The sequence below is a fragment of the Nomascus leucogenys genome, chromosome 13, assembly GCF_006542625.1.
Source record: "Nomascus leucogenys isolate Asia chromosome 13, Asia_NLE_v1, whole genome shotgun sequence".
Lineage (NCBI taxonomy): Eukaryota > Metazoa > Chordata > Mammalia > Primates > Hylobatidae > Nomascus > Nomascus leucogenys.
Window position 1 is genome coordinate 31,209,804 of NC_044393.1, and position 17,431 is coordinate 31,227,234.

Below are 17,431 nucleotides of genomic sequence, written 5' to 3' on the forward strand. Positions count from 1 at the left end.
TTCTCCTGCCTCAGCCTCTCCGAGTAGCTGGGACTACAGGCGCCCGCCACCACACCCAGCTAATTTTTTTGTATTTTTAGTAGAGACGGGGTTTCACCGTGGTCTCGATCTCCTGACCTCGTGATCCGCCCGCCTCAGCCTCTCAAAGTGCTGGGATTACAAGCATGAGCCACTGCGCCCCGCCCTTTTTTGCCTTTTTAAAAAAATGTTTTTCTTGTACTATTTAATATGTAATTCTTTAAAATACCTGACTTCAGCCAGGCACAATGACTCATGCCTGTAATCCCAGCACTTTGGGAAGTCAAAGGGGGAGAATCTGTTGAGGCCAGGGGTTGAAGAACAGCCTGGGCAACATGGTGAGACACTACCTCTACAAAAAATGAAAAAAATTGGCCAGGTATGGTGGCTCACGCCTGTAATCCCAGCACTTTGGGAGGCTGAGGCAGGCGGATCACTTGAGGTCAAGAGTTTGAGACCAGCCTGGTCAACATGGCAAAACCCTGTCTCTACTAAAAATACAAAAATGAACTGGGCGTGGTGGCACATGCCTGTAATCCCAGCTACTTGGGAGGATGAGGCATGAAAATCACTTGAACCTGGGAGGCGGAGGTTGCAGTGAGCTGAGATTACACCACTGCACTCCAGCCTGGGTGACAGAGTGAGACTCTGTCTTAAAAAAATAATAAAATAAAAAAAAAAACTGGGCATGGTGGTGCACACCTGTAGTCTCAACTACTTCAGAGGCTGAGACAGGAAGATACCTTGAGCCCAGGAGTCCAGGCTGCAGTGATCTATGATTGCACCACTGCCCTCCAGTTTGCACAACGGAGGAAGATCCTGTCTCTAAAAAACAAACCAAAGAAAATCCTTCAAAAGTTATTAACCCGGGCTGTGCGCGGTGGCTCACGCCTGTAATCCCAGCACTTTGGGAGGCCGAGGCGTGTGGATCACGAGGTCAGGCGATCGAGACCATTCTGGCTGATACGGTGAAACCACGTCTCTACTAAAAATACAAAAAATTAGCCGAGCATGTTGGTGGGCGCCTGTAGTGCCAGCTACATCGGAGGCTGAATCCAGGAGGCGGAGAGCAGAGTTCCCAACACTGCACTCCGGCCTGGACGACAGAGCTGGAGTCCATATTACGAAAAAAATAAAAGTTACTAACCCATGGCCAGATTGATTCATGTGGACCCCACCCATTGCTCCTTACTGCTCTCTGAACTGGATTACTTTAGTTTAGTTTAGTTTTAGAGATGTGGGGGTCTTGCTTTGTTGCTTGAGCTAGTCTCAAACTCCTGGCCTCAAGCAGTCCTCCCACCTCAGCCTGCTGAGTAGCTGGGATTACAGGTGTGAGCAACATGCCCAGTGCAAACTGGATTATGTTTTTTTTTTTTTTTGAGACGGAGTCTCGCTCTGTCACCCAGGCTGGAGTGCAGTGGCGCAATCTCGGCTCACTGCAAGCTCCGCCTCCCGGGTTCATGCCGTTCTCTTGCCTCAGCCTCCCGAGTAGCTGGGACTACAGGCGCCTGCCACCACGCCCGGCTAATTTTTTGTATTTTTAGTAGAGACAGGGTTTCACCGTGTTAGCCAGGATGGTCTAGATCTCCTGACCTCATGATCCGCTCGCCTCAGCCTCCCAAAGTGCTGGGATTACAGGTGTGAGCCACTGCGCCTGGCCCAAACTGGATTATGTTAAAGGCAGTATCAGACATTGTTCCTGAATACCTAGTTGTCTATCTCTAAAAGAAAAAAAGGAATTTCCCCCTTATCAAACTACAATGCCATTATCATATCTAAAAGGAAAATACAAGGTCAGTATTAATTTCCTCATTGTCTCTTGTATTTTGTTTGTTTGGAATGGGTTCCCATCAGGATCTAGATAGGACTCCAGTCTGGCATGGCTGCTGGGTGGCCCTCCTGTGCTTGCTTACTCACCAGGGATTTAACAGCTCTGAGACCCAATGGTACCTGAGAACTAATAGTAGACTCATACTTTTATTATAAGGATAAAGATAATAAATGTAATAAGGTGCTCACTTCACTAAGTGGTAGCACATTGCTGCTAATATTATGATTGTCATTATTAGTATGTGTTATCTCCTAGCTGAGATTACGGATAACTTGGCAGTAGGGCCACTATTTAAGCCTGTTTTTAATTAATTTATTAATTTATTTATTTTTGATTAATTTTTTTTTTTTTGAGACAGAATCTTGCTCTGTCACCCAGGTTGGAGTGCAGTGGCGTGATCACAGTTCACTGCAGCCTTGACTACCTGAGCTCCAGCAAGCCTCTGACCTCAGCCTCCCGAGTACCTGGGACCACAGGTACATGCCACCACTCCTGGCTGATTTTTGTATTTTTGGTAGAGACAGGGTTTCGCCATGTTTCCTAGGCTGGTCTTGAACTCCTGAGTTCAAGCAGTCCACCTGCCTCAGCCTCCCAAAGTGCTGGGATACAGGCATGAGCCATCACGCCTGGCCGCCTGTTTTTTTATTTTATTTTATTCTTTTTGTTTGTTTGTTTTTTTGTGACTGGGTCTGGCTGTGTTGCCCAGGCTGGAGTGCAGTGGCACAGTCTCTGCTCACTGTAGCCTTGACTTCCTGAGCTTCAGTGAGCCTCCCACCTCAGCCTCCCGAGTAGCTGGGACCACAAGCGCATGCCACCACTCCCGGCTAATTTTTGTATTTTTGGTAGAGACAGGGTTTTGCCATGTTTCCTAGGCTGGTCTTGAACTCCTGAGTTCCAAGCAGTCCACCTGCCTCAGCCTTCCAAAGTGCTGGGATATAGGCATGAGCCACCTAGCCTGGCTGCCTGTTTTGTTATTATTATTATTATTATTTTTTGAGACTGGGTCTGGCTGTGTTGCCCAAGCTGGAGTTCAGTGGCACAATCTCTTTTTTTTTTTTTTTTTTTTTGAGACAGAGTCTCGCTCTGTCGCCCAGGCTGGAGTGCAGTGGCGCAATCTCGGCTCACTGCAAGCTCCGCCTCCCGGGTTCACGCCATTCTCCTGTCTCAGCCTCTCTGAGTAGCTGGGACTACAGGCGCCCGCCACCACGCCCGGCTAATTTTTTGTATTTTTAGTAGAGACGGGGTTTCATCGTGGTCTCGATCTGACCTCGTGATCCGCCCGCCTCGGCCTCCCAAAGTACTGGGATTACAAGCGTGAGCCACCGCACCCGGCCAGTGGCACAATCTCTTACTGCAGCCTCGACCTCCTCAGGCTCAGCCACCCCGTTTGGTCGCCTGTTTTTATTTCATTTATTTATTTATTTATTTTTTTGAGGCAGAGTCCCACTCTGTCGTCAAGGCTGGAGTGCAGTGGCACGATCTCAGCTCACTGCAACCACTGCCTCCTGGGTTCAAGCGATTCTCCTGCCTCAGCCTCCTGAGTAGCTGGGATTACAGGCATGCACCACCACACCCGGCTAATTTTTGTTTTTGTTGTTTTTTGAGATGGAGTCTTGCTCTGTTGCCCAGGCTGGAGTGCAGTGGTGCGGTCTCGGCTCACTACAGCCTCCACCTCCCGGGTTCAAGCAATTATTCTACCTCAGCCACCTGAGTAGCTGGGACTACAGCCATGCACCACCGTGCCCAGCTAATTTTTGTATTTTTAGTAGAGACAAGGTTTCACCATATTGGCCAGGCTGGCCTTGAACTCCTGACCTTGTGATCCACCCACCTCAGCCTCCCAAAGTGCTGGGACTACAGATGTGAGCCACCGTGCCTGGCCTTAATTTTTTGTATTATTAGTAGAGACGGGGTTTCACCATATTGGCCAGGCTGGTCTCGAACTCCTGACCTCAAGTGATCCGCTTGCCTCGGCCTCCCAAAGTGCTGGGATTACAACCACTGTGCCCGGCCCTATTTTTATTTTAATACTTAGCAAGATATCTGGCCCCTGTGGGTGATCTGTAACTGATTTTTATTTTATTTTATTTTATTTTATTTATTTTATTTTATTTTTTATGAAAAGGAGGTAACTCCCCTTCCCCACTTCCCAACGAGTTCTTTCTAGCAACACACACACACAAAAGAATAATTAGCAATGAAGTGTAGTCATAAGTGGTATTTAATCAAACATTGAACTAAATTCCCCAGGACTGCCAGCCTCATGTGCCACCCTACTATTTTTCTCCATGACACTTTGCCCCTTCTTTTTTTGGGTTTTTTGTTTTTGTTTTTGAGACAGAGTCACACTCTACTGCCCAGGCTGGAGTGCAATGGCACGATCTCGGCTCACTGCAACCTTCACCTCCCGGGTTCAAGTGATTCTCCTGCCTCAGCCTCCCAGGTAGCTGCAATTACAGGCGCTCACCACCACGCTCGGCTAATTTTTGTATTTTAGTAGTGATGGGGTTTCACCATGTTGGCCAGGCTGGTCTTGAACTCCTGACCTTGAGATCCACCCGCCTCAGCCTCCCAAAGTGCTGGGATTACAGGCGTGAGCCACCACGCCCAACCTCCCACTTCTTATACCCTGTAGGGCTTATGTTTTACGTTATTGCTGTGGTCTTTCTCCTGTCAGTAGAATGGAAGCCTCATAAGAACAGAGATTGTTGTCTGTTCGGTTCATTGATGTTTCCCAGCATCTAGCACAGTGCGGGCACATGGCAGCGCTCAGTAAATGTGCATGTGTGACTGCGGACCTCTGTTGTCTGTGAGCCTCACAGGGTGGCTTCAGCTGGTCAGCCTTCCGGGCCAGTAATGACTGGATGAAAGCAGCTCTCCATTCTCTCCCATCTGCTTCCTCCTCCAGGAGTTTTCACCAAGCCTGCATCCATTCCTTGGGCTCCCATTTGTACAATCAATAAGAACAATGTTTGCTGTTTTTCCAACTGTCTTGGCAAAACTGAAATCGTCACCCTCACTTCCCTTTGTTTTGTCCTTCATATTGTTTGACAGCTTTGAGGGTTTGGCTAAGGCTGCAGTTCTGGTGAAAATTGGTGCCTGTTGCCGGGCGCATTGGTGCACGCCTGTAGTCCCAGCACTTTAGGAGGCCGAGGTGGGTGGATCACCTGAGGTCAGGAGTTCGCAACCAGCCTGACTAACATGGTGAAAACCCGTCTCTACTAAATACAAAAAAAAAAAATAGCCGGGCATGGTGGCGCATGCCTGTAATCCCAGCTATTTGGGAGGCCGAGACAGGAAAATCTCTTGTACCTGGGAGGTGGAGGTTGCAGTGAGCTGAGATTGCGCCATTGCACTCCAGCCTGGGCAACAAAAGTGAAACTGTGTCTCAAAAAAAAAAAAAAGAAAAGAAAAAAGAGGCCAGGCACAGTAGCTCACGCCTGTAATCTCAGCACTTTGAGAGGCCAAGGCAGGCGGACTGCGAGGTCAGGAGATCGAGACCATCCTGGTTTCTACTAAAAATACAAAAAATTAGCGGGGCTTGGTAGTGTGTGCCTATAGTCCCAGCTACTTGGGAGGGTGAGGCAGGAGAATCGCTTGAACCTGGGAGGCGGAGGTTGCAGTGAGCCAAGATTGCACCACTGCACTCCAGTCTGGGGGACAGAGTGAGACTCCATCTCAAATAAAAAAAAAAGGACCATCTCAAAGTTATCTGTGTTTGAAGAAGGATGTGCTTAAATTTCCCCACGTATCATGTTTTGCTGACTGCAGCTGTTGGAGTTTACACAATTTTCTTTTTTTTTAAGCTCTGGGGTACATGTGCAGGGTGTGCAGGTTTGTTACATAGGATGCCATGGTGGTTTGCTGCACCTGTCAACCCATCACCTAGGGTTTTTTTTGTTGTTGTTGTTGTTTGTTTTTTTTTTGAGATGGAGTCTTGCTCTGTCGCCAGGCTGGAGTGCAGTGGCACGATCTTGGCTCACTTCAACCTCTGCCTCCTGGGTTCAAGTGATTCTCCTGCCTCAGCCTCCTGAGTAGCTGGGACTACAGACGCATGCCACCATGCCCAGCTAATTTTTATACTTTTTAGTAGATACGGAGTTTCACCACACTGTCCAGGATAATCTCAATCTCTTTTTTTTTTTTTTTTTTTTTTGAGACGGAGTCTTGCTCTGTGGCCCAGGCTGGAGTGCAATGGCACGATCTCGGCTCACTGCAACCTCCACCTCCCGGGTTCAAGCAATTCTCCTGTCTCAGCCTCCTGAGTAGCTGGGATTACAGGCGCCCACCACCACACCTGGCTAATTTTTGTATTTTTAATAGAGATGGGGTTTCATCATGTTGGTCAGGCTGGTCTCGAACTCCTGACCTTGTGATCCGCCCCGCCTTGGCCTCCCAAAGTGCTGGGATTACAGGCATGAGCCATCACACCCGGCCGTCAGTCTCGATCTCTTGACCTCACGATCTACCTGCCTCGGCCTCCGAAAGTGCTGGGATTACAGGCATGAGCCACCGCGCCCGGCCCATCACCTAGGTATTAAGCCCAGCATGGATTAACTATTTTTCCTAATGCTATCCCTTCCCCCACCCCACCCCCCAAGAGGCCCCAACACAATTTTCATTCTGTCTGACATAGGGTCAAATGTTGCAGGTCTGTCTTGTGGCTGGCATTTGCTTAGGACAAAGGAATCACCACAGGAAAAAGCTGAAAAAGAAGTTAAGAGCTTGAGGCCTAGCATGATGCCAATCCATGTTTCAAGTCTGGCCTCTGCTCTCCCGAGGTAACTTCAGGATGGAGAGCTTGCTCTTCGGTCCCTGCAGCTTGGTTGCCTTCATTGTCAGCAACTGTCGAGGCATTGCTTGATACCGCAGCACCAAGATAGCGTCTGAGAATGACCTGGTGTAGAAAGAACTTGGTGTGGGGACCCTCTGGCCTATAAGCCACTTAGCTCTGTCATTTGCTGACTGTTGTGGCCTTGCTCCTTTAACTGTTTCCTTTTTTTTTTTTTTTTAAGTAACAATTTTTTTTTTTTTTTTTTTTTAGACAGAGTTGTCCAGGCTGGAGTGCAGTGGTGTGATCTCAGCTCACTGCAACCTCTGCCTCCCAGGTTCAAGCGATTCTCCTGCCTCAGCCTCCCAAGTAGCTGGGACTACAGGCATGTACCATCATGCCCAGCTAATTTTTGTATTTTTAGTGGAGACAGGGTTTCACCATGTTGACCAGGCTGGTCTCAAACTCCTGACCTCAAGTGATCCACCCGCCTCAGCCTCCCAAAGTGCTGGGATTACAGGTGTGAGCCACCACGCCCGGCCAAATTAACACTTCTTTTTATTTATTTATTTTTAGAGATAGAGTCTAGCTCTGTCACCGAGGCTGGAGTGCAGTGGTGCCATCATGGCTCACTGCAGCCTCAAACTTCTGGGCTCAAGCGATCCTCCTATCTTAGCCTCCTGAGCAGCTGGATTACAGGTGTGCACCACCACACCCAAGTAATTTTTTATTATTTTTTTGTAGAGGCAGGGTTTTGCTATGATGCCCAGGCTAGTCTCAAATTCCAAGCCTCAAGCAATCCTCTCACCTCAGCTTCCCAAAGTGCTGGGATTATAGGTGCGTTTCCTTTTTTTCTTGACATTATATTATGCAGATTGGTCCATCAAGAGCTACTGAGCTATGTCTTTTTTTTTTTTTTTTTTTTTTGAGATGAGGTCTCACCCTGTTACATAGGCTGGAGTGCAGTGATGCAATTATGGCTCACTGTAGCCTCAACCTCCTGGGCTCAAGCCATCCTCCCACTTCAGCCTCCTGAGTAGCTGGGACCACAGGCCTGTGCCACTATACCTTGCTGATTTTTTTATTTTGTAGAGGTGGGGTCTCCCTGTATTGCTCAGACTGGTCTTGAACCCCTGGGCTCAAGTATCCTCCCACCTCAGCCTCCCAAAGTGCTGGGATGACAGCACTTGGCCTTACATAATTGTTTTAAAGCCTGGATAGCAATCCATTGTAAGGATTCTTGCATTCAACGTGTTTTTATTGAGTGCCAACCAATATACTTTGCCAGGCATTTCTCTCAGAGCTTGGGACACAGCAGTAGACAAAATGAGCCTAGTCTTTGTTCTTATCAAGCTGGTCTTCTAGTGGAAAAATTGATAATGAATATATAACATAAAGTTGGGTAGTTATAAATGCACTGCAGAATATCCCACAGCATTATACGAGTATAAGTAAAGGGCAGTGCTGTTTAAATTGGAATGAGGCTGGGATTGGCAGCTCACGCCTGTAATCCCAGCATTTTGAGAGGCCAAGGTGGGAGTATTGCTTGAGGGCAGGAGTTCGAGACTGGCAAAATAGTGAGACTCTATCTCTAGAAAAAAAATTAAAAATTAGTCAAGCATTGTGGAGCATGCCTGCAGTCCCAGCTACTTAGGAGCCTGAGGTGGGAGGATCCATTAAGCCCAGGAGGTCAAGGCTGTAATGAGCCGTGATTACACCACCGCACTCCAGCCTGGGTGACAGAATGAGATTTAAAAAAAAAAAAAAAAAGTAAAAAAAGAAAAAATGTGAAATAGAATGGTCGGGAATCCTTTCTGAGGAGGTAAGAGTCAGGCAGAACCCTGAATGAAGCGAAGGGATGAGCTATGTGCAGAGAACTGCAAGGGCAAATGGCCAGGGGTAGAAAGCTACCTGGCATATTCTAAAAATAGCAGAGTAAGCAAGGGAGAGAGCCTAGGGGTTCTAAGAGGAGGCCAGAGCATGCAGGGTATTGTACAACCTTTGGATTTTACTGTGAGTGAAATAGGAGATAGTAGAGGGTTTTGAGCAGAAAAAAAAGCATGGTCTGACCTGAGGTTTTTGTTTGTCGTTTTTGTCGTTTATTTTTGAGATGGAGTCTCGCTCTGTCTCCCAGGCTTGAGTGCAGTGACGGATCTCAGCTCACAGCAACCTCCACCTCCCAGGCTCAGATGATTCTCCTGCCTCACCCTCCTGGCTAATTTTGTAACAGGCGCCCAGCCTGGTTTTTTTGTTTTTTTGTTTTTTTTTTGAGACAGAGTCTCGCTCTGTCGCCAGGCTGTAATGCTGTAATGCAGTGGCGCCATCTCAGCTCACTGCACCCTCAGCCTCCCGAGTAGCTGGGACTACAGGCGTGTGCCACCACACCCGGCTAATTTTTGTACTTTTAGTAGAGACGGGGTTTTGCCATGTTGGCCAGGCTGGTCTCGAACTACTGAACTCAAGTGATCCACCCACCTCAGCCTTCCAAAGTGCTGGGATTACAGGCATGAGCCACCGTGCCTGGTCTCTCCATGACCTTTCATCCCTACCATCCACATTGCTAAAGAGCTTCCCCTGTATGTCTCAGTGTGCTTTGGGGTGCAGCTTGGTTGGGTGAATTCTTGGCAGTACAATTCTTGACTATCTGCATTTGCCAAATTTTCTCCCCAAAATGCTTAATCTTTTCCTGGTAAATTAAGTTAAAATAATAGCTGGGCATGGTGGCTCATGTCTGTAATCCCAGCACTTTGGGAGGCCAGGGTGGGTCGATTGCTTGAGTTCAGGAGTTTGAGACCAGCCTGGGCAACATGGCAAGACTCTGTCCCTACAAAAATTCAAAAAATTAGCTGGGCGTCGTGGCACATGCCTGTAGTCCCAGCTATATGGGAGGCTGAGGTGGGAGGATTGCTTGAGCCCCACCCACCCACCCCAGGGTGGTAGGAGGTGAGCTGAGATTGCCTGGGCAATAGAGTGAAACCCTGTCTCACTGTCTCAAAAAAAAAAAAAAAAAAAGTTACAATAATAAAGCCCAGTGTTTGGGGATTGTCAAATAAAGCATTGTGTTTGAACTGGATATAAACTAAGATGCTGTATTCATGGTAGTTAGGAGTTAATTGGATTGGCTGGGAAGTAGCCACCTTCTCAGAGGGCCTTTATGGCTAAGGTTTCCTGGGGTCTTGCCTTTTTTATTCCGTGTGGCTTCCTTGCTCAGTCTGATTTTGGAGATAAAAGATTTCCTCCCTTTGTTTATATGGTTGATTTTACCGGTACAACAGCCTTTAGGATTGTTTTTCTGGAGTGAGGTGGGGGTGGGGACTTGGGTTTAGCGTATAGGTTCAGGGCCTTCCCTTGATGGTGGTGGGCATCTTCCTATTCTTTAATTAGTCATTTTCTGGTGAACTAAAAAGTGGAAAATTTGAGAGTGGTTGCCAAATTGTGACTGGGGATGTAGCCTGCAGGTTAAACATTGAGAAGCCCAGATTGCTGGCTTTGTTTTCAGGAATTGGAGCCTAGCAAAACAAGGTGGCCACCACAGGGGGTGTTCCTAGGGCTTCTGAGAAGTTTTGACAGCCCCTCTAGAAGTGACTTGTGAATTGTAGAGGTTAGTCTGTTTAGTCCATCCTGGCATACTGCGTGAAAGCTAATTTCCTAGGACAACACCATCCAATAGAACTTTCTCTGCAGATGTAAATGGTCTGTAATCTTCAATGTTCAGTACAATGGTCCCTGGCCTTGTGTGACAGTTTGACACAAGAAAGAGCTAGTGAGACTGAGGAATGGAATTTTAAATTTTATTTAATTAAAATTTGCATAACCACATGCAATAGTGGCTACATAATGCATTGTGGAGCTCTAGGTGGTTGCCCCCTGTGCCCAACCTGACATTACACTCCCCTGACTCTTGCTCCAGGAATTCGTAGCCTTACTCATTCCTCAGACCAGTTGCTCCATCCCCAAGTCCGTGAAGTCTTTTCTGTTGTCTCTGACTTCTCTCACACTTGCTGGAGGGATAAATAATTGTGTTGTACAATTAAAAAAAAATATGTGCCAGGCATGGTGGCTCTCACCCCTTTAATCCTAGCACTTTGGGAGGCCGAGGTGGGCAGATCACTTGAGGTCAATAGTTCGAGACCAGCCTGGTCAACATGGTAAAACCCAATCTCTACTAAAAATACAAAAATTGGTTGGGTGTGGTGGCGCATGCCTGTAGTCCCAGCTGTTGAGGAGGCTGAGGCATGAAAATCACTTGAGGCCGGGCGCTGTGGCTCACGCTTGTAATCCCAGCACTTTGGGAGGCCGAGGCGGGCGGATCACAAGGTCAGGAGACCGAGACCACGGTGAAGCCCCATCTCTACTAAAAATACAAAAAAATTAGCCGGGCGTGGTGGTGGGCGCCTGTAGTCCCAGCTACTCAGAGAGGCTGACGCAGGAGAATGGCGTGAACCCGGGAGGCGGAGCTTGCAGTGAGCTGAGATTGCACCGCTGCACTCCAGCCTGGGTGACAGAGCGAGACTCCGTCTCAAAAAAAAAAAAAAAAAAAAGAAAATCACTTGAACCCAGGAGGTGTAGGTTGCAGTGAGCCGAGATCGCGCCATTGCACTCCAGCCTGGGCGACAGAGCAAGACTCCATCTCAAAAAATATATATATATATTTTGAGATAAATATATATCTATTTTGAGATAAATATATATAGAGAGATAAATATATATCTATTTTGAGATATATATATATATAGAGAGAGAGAGAGAGAGAGACAGAGTCTCGCCCTGTCACCCAGGCTGGAGTGCAGTGGCGCGATCTTGGCTCACTGCAAGCTCCGCCTCCCAGGTTCGGACCATTCTCCTGCCTCAGCCTCCGGAGTAGCTGGGACTACAGATGGCTGCCACCACGCCCGGCTATTTTTTTTTTTTTTGTATTTTTAATAGAGACAGGGTTTCACCGTGTTAGCCAGGATGGTCTCGATCTCCTGATGTCGTGATCCGCCTGCCTCGGCCTCCCAAAGTGCTGGGATTACAGGCTTGAGCTACTGTGCCCGGCAAAAATAAATATATTTTTTAAATAAAATAAATAAATTTTAAAATGTACTGTCTTTCTTGTTTTCTGGTCATTTCGGATGCTCTTTCCCCGTGGCTGGGTTGAGATCTTCTTGAAGCTGGCCAGTCTTTGGGTGTTCCTTTTGTCCTTTAGGTCACATAGGTTGTGCCCATTAAATACTTATTGCCGACTAATTCACTGGTCTGCCTTTCTAACTGATTTCTCCCCTGCCTCCCAGGTGCTTTGAAGAAGAGTCTCACAGCCAAGCAGGTCCAGGCGGATTTCATAACTCTGGGTAGGTCATTGGCCAAGGCTGCTCAGGGTGACTGGCTTCTGAGGCTTTTTATTATGTTAATATCTCCTTCTGTTCTCTTATAGGTCTTAGTGAGGAGAAAGCCACTTACTTTTCTGAAAAGGTATAATTCCTCCTAATCAAGGTTAATGGTTAATTAAGATCCCTTGCGTTTCTTTCTTTTCTTTTCCCTTCCTTCCTTCCTTCCTTCCTTCCTTCCTTCCTTCCTTCCTTCCTTGCTTTTTTTCTCTCTCTCTCTCTCTTTCTTTCTTTCTTTTCTTTCTTTCTTGTCTGTCTCATTCTGTCCAGGCTGGAGGGCAGTGGCAGTGCATGATCTCGGCTCACCACAACCTCTGCCTCTCGGGTTCAAGTGATTCTTCTGCCTCAGCCTCCCAAGTAGCTGGGACTACAGGCACATGCCACCATGCCCGGCTAATTTTTTGTATTTTTAGTAGAGATGGGGTTTCACTGTGTTAGCCAGGCTGGTCTCGAACTCCTGACTTCATGATCCACCCACCTTGGCCTCCCAAAGTGCTGGGATTACAGGCATGAGCTACCGTGCTCGGCCTCTTTCTTTCTTTCTTTCTTTTTTTTTTTTTTGAGGCAGAGTTTCGCTCTTGTTGCCCAGGCTAGAGTGCAACGGCACAATCTCAGCTCACTGCAACCTCCACCTCCTTGGTTCAAGCAATTCTCCTGCCCCAGCCTCCCAAGTAGCTGGGATTACAGGCATGTGCCACCATGCCTGGCTAATTTTGCATTTTTAGTAGAGACAGGGTTTCACCATGTTGGTCAGGCTGGTCTTGAACTCCCGACCTCAGGTGATCCACCCGCCTCAGCCTCTGAAAGTGCTGGGATTACAGTCGTGAACCACCATGCCCAGCCCCTTGCTTTTATATCATGAAGAGAGAAAACAATGGGAAATGCCAAGTAAGGCCAAACCATCTATCAGCATCATCATTTCCCCAGCCTAAGGTTTTCATTTGGCTTCAAGCGCATGTCATACACACAGCTTTAACCAGCATTATTCAGTGCATCTCTAATCATTTCTCCTGATTTGACCCAGTCAAAAATCTGCCCATTTTCACGGATCAGGAGAGGACTTACTTGTAAAAATATACCTCCTACTGGCCAGGCCTGTTGGCTCACGCCTGTAATCCCAGCACTTTGGGAGGCTGAGGTGGGCGGATCACGAGGTCAGGAGATCAAGATCATCCTGGCTAACACGGTGAAACCCTATGTCTACTAAAAATACAAAAAACTAGCCGGGCGTGGTGGTGGCGTCTGTGGTCCCAGCTACTTGGGAGGCTGAGGCAGGAGAGTGGCGTGAACCCGGGAGGTGGAGCTTGCAGTGAGCCATGATCACGCCACTGCACTCTAGCCTGGGCAACAGAGCAAGACTCCATCTCAAAAAAAAAAAAAAATGTATATATATATATGCCTCCTACTTTCTCCAATTCACCGCTCTCAGATGTCACTATGACAAAAAAAAAAGAGAAAAATAACAAGTGACTGATTGAGAACTTACCCTGAAGACCCCAATCTTGCAATTGTCTAGTAGAAGCCATGTGGGGGCCAGTATGATGGCAGCACCGTTTTTTTTCCAAGATGGATTAAATCTTGGAATGAAAAATACAACATTAATGTTGTGGTCTGCCATTCTGTGCCCTCCTCCATCCCTAGGTATGTGCATATAGACTGAGCCCTTCATTCTGCACCCTCCCCATTATCTGTGTCAATGCTAAATATTGCAATGTTTGGGGCAGGATGGAGAGGGGGAGATTTTCCTATTGTAATTGACTTTGGCTTTTGCTTTTGTTCCAGTGGAAGCAGAATGCTCCCACCCTTGCTCGATGGGCCATAGGTCAGACTCTGATGATTAACCAGCTCATAGATATGGAGTGGAAATTTGGAGGTAACTAGTTACAACCAGTCCTGGGTTATTTGGGTGGTACAGGGTTGGGGTGCAGAGGCTGTGACACAGCCACTATGGGGAAGGCATGACCTAGTCCCCAGCACTGTTGGGGCAGTAGCTGCTGTTTTGTATTCTGTCCACATTCAGTAGCTGTTTCCATTCATGGCTCTGGATAAGTTGACTTTCCAAGAGCACACCTTGCTGCCCTCATACTTGCCCCCACATGGCTTCTGCTGGACAATTGCAAAACTGGGGTCTTCAGGGTCAGTCCTCAATCAGTCGCTTGTTATTTCTCTCTCTCTCTCTCTCTTTTTTTGTCACAGTGACATCTGGGAGCAGCGAATTGGAGAAAGTGGGAAGTATATTTTTACAAGTAAGTCTTCTCCTGATCCTTGAAAATGGGTAGATTTTTGACTTGGTTAAAAATTATCAAATCTACATTGGGTTAAATGGATATTTAAATGGATGTTTTACTGAAGTACCTTATATATCTCAAAGCAGTGTGGCCAGCTAAAGATGTGGTCACTAACTTGCCTACTTTCAGATGAATAGATCCTAGTGTTATTCATTGATGCGTGATTGTTCCTGTAATCATGGGAATTGTTAGAATTTTTGGTGGTGGATGATCCAGACTGCTCCTGTATGACTCAGGTTGGAAGCTTAATTAAGTCAAAGGGTTTTAAGAATTTCTTTGCCCAGTTGTCATCATTTTAATTTAAATTATTTCTTTTTCTTTCATCAGCTAAAGTTGGTGGTTAAGAAAGGAAATCAAATCGAAAATGTGTATATAGGTGAGTCTGAATTCCCACTTGAGCCTCTTCACCTTTTCTGTGTTCTCTGCAGTCAGGGGCTGGTGACGCTCACCACAAATCATGTCTTCTATAAAAACAGTCATTGCCAGCTGTGGAGTAGCTGTTCCACTGCCTTTCCTCTCCTGAAAGATGGCACAAGGAGTGTTAGAAAGCCATTGGCAGGTTGGAGCCCCCACAGTTGAAGAGCCGTTTTGAAAAAGGGAAAGGGAGGGAACGGAGTGGCTGGGATTGAAGAAGAAGGTTGACGAGCAAGAAGCTCTTGCCATAGAAGTCACATTGAACATCCCGAATGATACCCTTTCATCTCTTTGTGCCATGGAGCTGTGCCATTTGAACACTCACTCCCCTTTTTTTTTCCTTTGGAGCAGAGAACCTTCTGCATTCAAGTCTCTCAGTTCTTTATTATGATCAATTACCCATCAAGAGCTGCTTAGATGTATTAAGCCAAAAAAAAAAAATCCTCTGGGTGGAAATTAATTTTCTTGGATGATTCTGTGGAGTTGGAAACATTTATCTGAATTTTCTCTCCCCAGAATTAACCTTGCCTCAGTTCTACAGCTTCCTGCACGAGATGGAGCGAGTCAGAACCAGCATGGAGTGTTTCTGCTGATTTCTGTCCCTGCATCTCCCCTGGCCCCGTTCCCTGCCCTCTTCCCTTCCCTGGGTGACTGCTCTGAGAGGCACTTCACTCACAGGCCTGTGGGATGCTCTATGGGGCCCTGCTGGCTCCATGGGGCCCAGGTACAAAGGGTTTCTGAAAAACAGCAGGATTAAGTACTGAAAGAGCCCAACACAATTACCCCATAAACTCTCTGTTAGGGCAACCACCACCACCTATCTGTCTTCCAGGACACATTTTAGATACTCTGACAGGCCACTGCATCTCAGATTCAGGGGAGAAAATAAGTTGTCACCTCCCCTTCAAAGTTCCAGAGTAAATAAATGGTGCCATCATTCAAGATAACATGCTGATCACCCTCCTCCCAAAAAGCAAGAGCTTGTTTATGGCTGAGGAATCGGCGGATTGTCTGAATGACACATGTACAGAGCTCCCACGGATTTCTGCACACTCTGGGTCTGTGCTGGTGGAACATTGCCAATCAGTTCTTAATGAGGCACCTGTGTATAAATACATGCTTGGTCTTCTCTGCAGAGAACTGAGGCTAAACTCTGTCAATACTTCTGGTTTTGCCCTGTCATGTTGTAACGAGGCGGGCCTTTTGAGGCCATTTTAGTTTGAGTTCGAGCCAACCACCTCTGTTGGTTAGATGATGAATAAAAAGGTTCTGAAGAAAAGGTCTGGATCCAGTTGTCTTTCTGCATAGATTAAAGAGTCATGTATCTTGCAGAGAGCTAGCACTTGCTCTTGTCTTTAAAAATTATCTTCCTGGTTTTGTGACGATCCTGGGTCTCCAGTGAAATTGGGTCTGTTCCAAAGTTGGAATTTGTAAGAGCAATTCTGGGGAAACTCAGGTTAAAAGCCACAGGAAAAAGCATAACATGTGAAATGCTTTGTGTACAGATGGCTTTAGCCCCCACCCTAGCATGTGACTTTTCCTGCTCCTCCTCCTCCACTACCCCTCCTCCTCAGAATTTTTTTTTTTTTTTTTTTTTTTTTGAGACGGAGTCTTGCTCTGTCACCCAGGCTGAAGTGCAGTGGCGGCAACTTGGCTCAGGGCAAGCTCTGCCTCCCGGGTTCACGCCATTCTACTGCCTCAGCCTCCTGAGTAGCTGGGACTACAGGCACCCGCCACCACACCCGGCTAATTTTCTGTATTTTTAGTAGAGAGGGGGTTTCACCATGTTAGCCAGGATGATCTCGATTTCCTGACCTTGTGATCTGCCCGTCTTGGCCTCCCAAAGTGCTGGGATCACAGGTGTGAGCCACCGCGCCTGGCAAATACCTCCTCAGAAATTTTATAAAGTTTTGAATAGATAAAAGATACCCATGATTCAAAAGGTACAGTGTAAGGTAATAACCCCTCCCCACCATCGTTTCCCAGTTACCCCGTTCTCCTCCCCAGAGGTAGCCACTGTTATTAGTTTATTCTGTGTTCTGGAGACATTAACTGCATTTGCAAACAGATATGCGTATAGTTTCACTTTTCTTCCCACACAAATGGTAGCATTATGTACCCACTGTCCTGCACCTTTCTTTTTTCCATTCAACTTGGAAATCGTTGCATATCAGAACACAGAGAACTGCGTCATTCTTGGTAACAAATGCACCGTTTTACTTCAAATGGATGATTTATTTAATCAGTTTCTTGCTGATGGGTGTCTAGGTTGTTCCCGTTCTTTTTCTCTTACAAATAATGCCACAACAGAATATCCTTGTATATACGTTGTTTTGCACATATGGAAGTATGTTTATAGGGTAATTACATGGGTATGGAACTGCTGGGTCATAGAATATGTACATTTATCAAAGAGTATAAAAAAGAGTAAAACAAAAGGTTTCTTCTCCCTTGTCTCCCATTTACTTAATTCTCCCACTGGTCTGTTCCAATAGATAACCTCTGTTGTTAGTTTCTTAGGTACCCTTCCACAGGTTTTTTTTTTTTTCCCCCACATAGAAACAATAGGGCCAGTCACGGTGGCTCACACCTGTAATCCCAGCATTTTTGGAGGCCGAGGCAGGAGGATTGCTTGAGGCCAGGAGTTTGAAACCAGCCTGGGCAACATGGGGAGACCCTGTCTCTACAAAAAATTTAAAAGTTTGCTGAACATGGCCGGGCACAGTGGCTCACACCTGTAATC

The 17,431-nt window shown here is 46.8% G+C and overlaps 1 protein-coding gene across 4 annotated transcripts in view; it reads left to right on the forward strand.

Moving 5' to 3' along the window:
• COMMD7 (COMM domain containing 7) overlaps positions 1-15,967 on the forward strand; it is a 38,986-nt gene extending 23,019 nt beyond the window's left edge. For 3 of the 4 annotated variants that reach the window (XM_030826258.1, XM_030826259.1, XM_030826262.1), the window contains 6 exons: positions 11,894-11,950; positions 12,034-12,071; positions 13,769-13,859; positions 14,183-14,232; positions 14,602-14,650; positions 15,205-15,967. In XM_030826258.1, the coding sequence (XP_030682118.1) occupies positions 11,894-11,950; positions 12,034-12,071; positions 13,769-13,859; positions 14,183-14,232; positions 14,602-14,650; positions 15,205-15,281 (362 nt within the window). In that variant the 3' untranslated portion in view covers positions 15,282-15,967. Of the gene's footprint in view, positions 1-11,893; positions 11,951-12,033; positions 12,072-13,768; positions 13,860-14,182; positions 14,233-14,601; positions 14,651-14,750 lie in introns of all 4 variants that reach the window. The other variant, XM_030826260.1, reaches the window with a different exon arrangement.
• Positions 15,968-17,431: the final 1,464 nt, after the last annotated feature.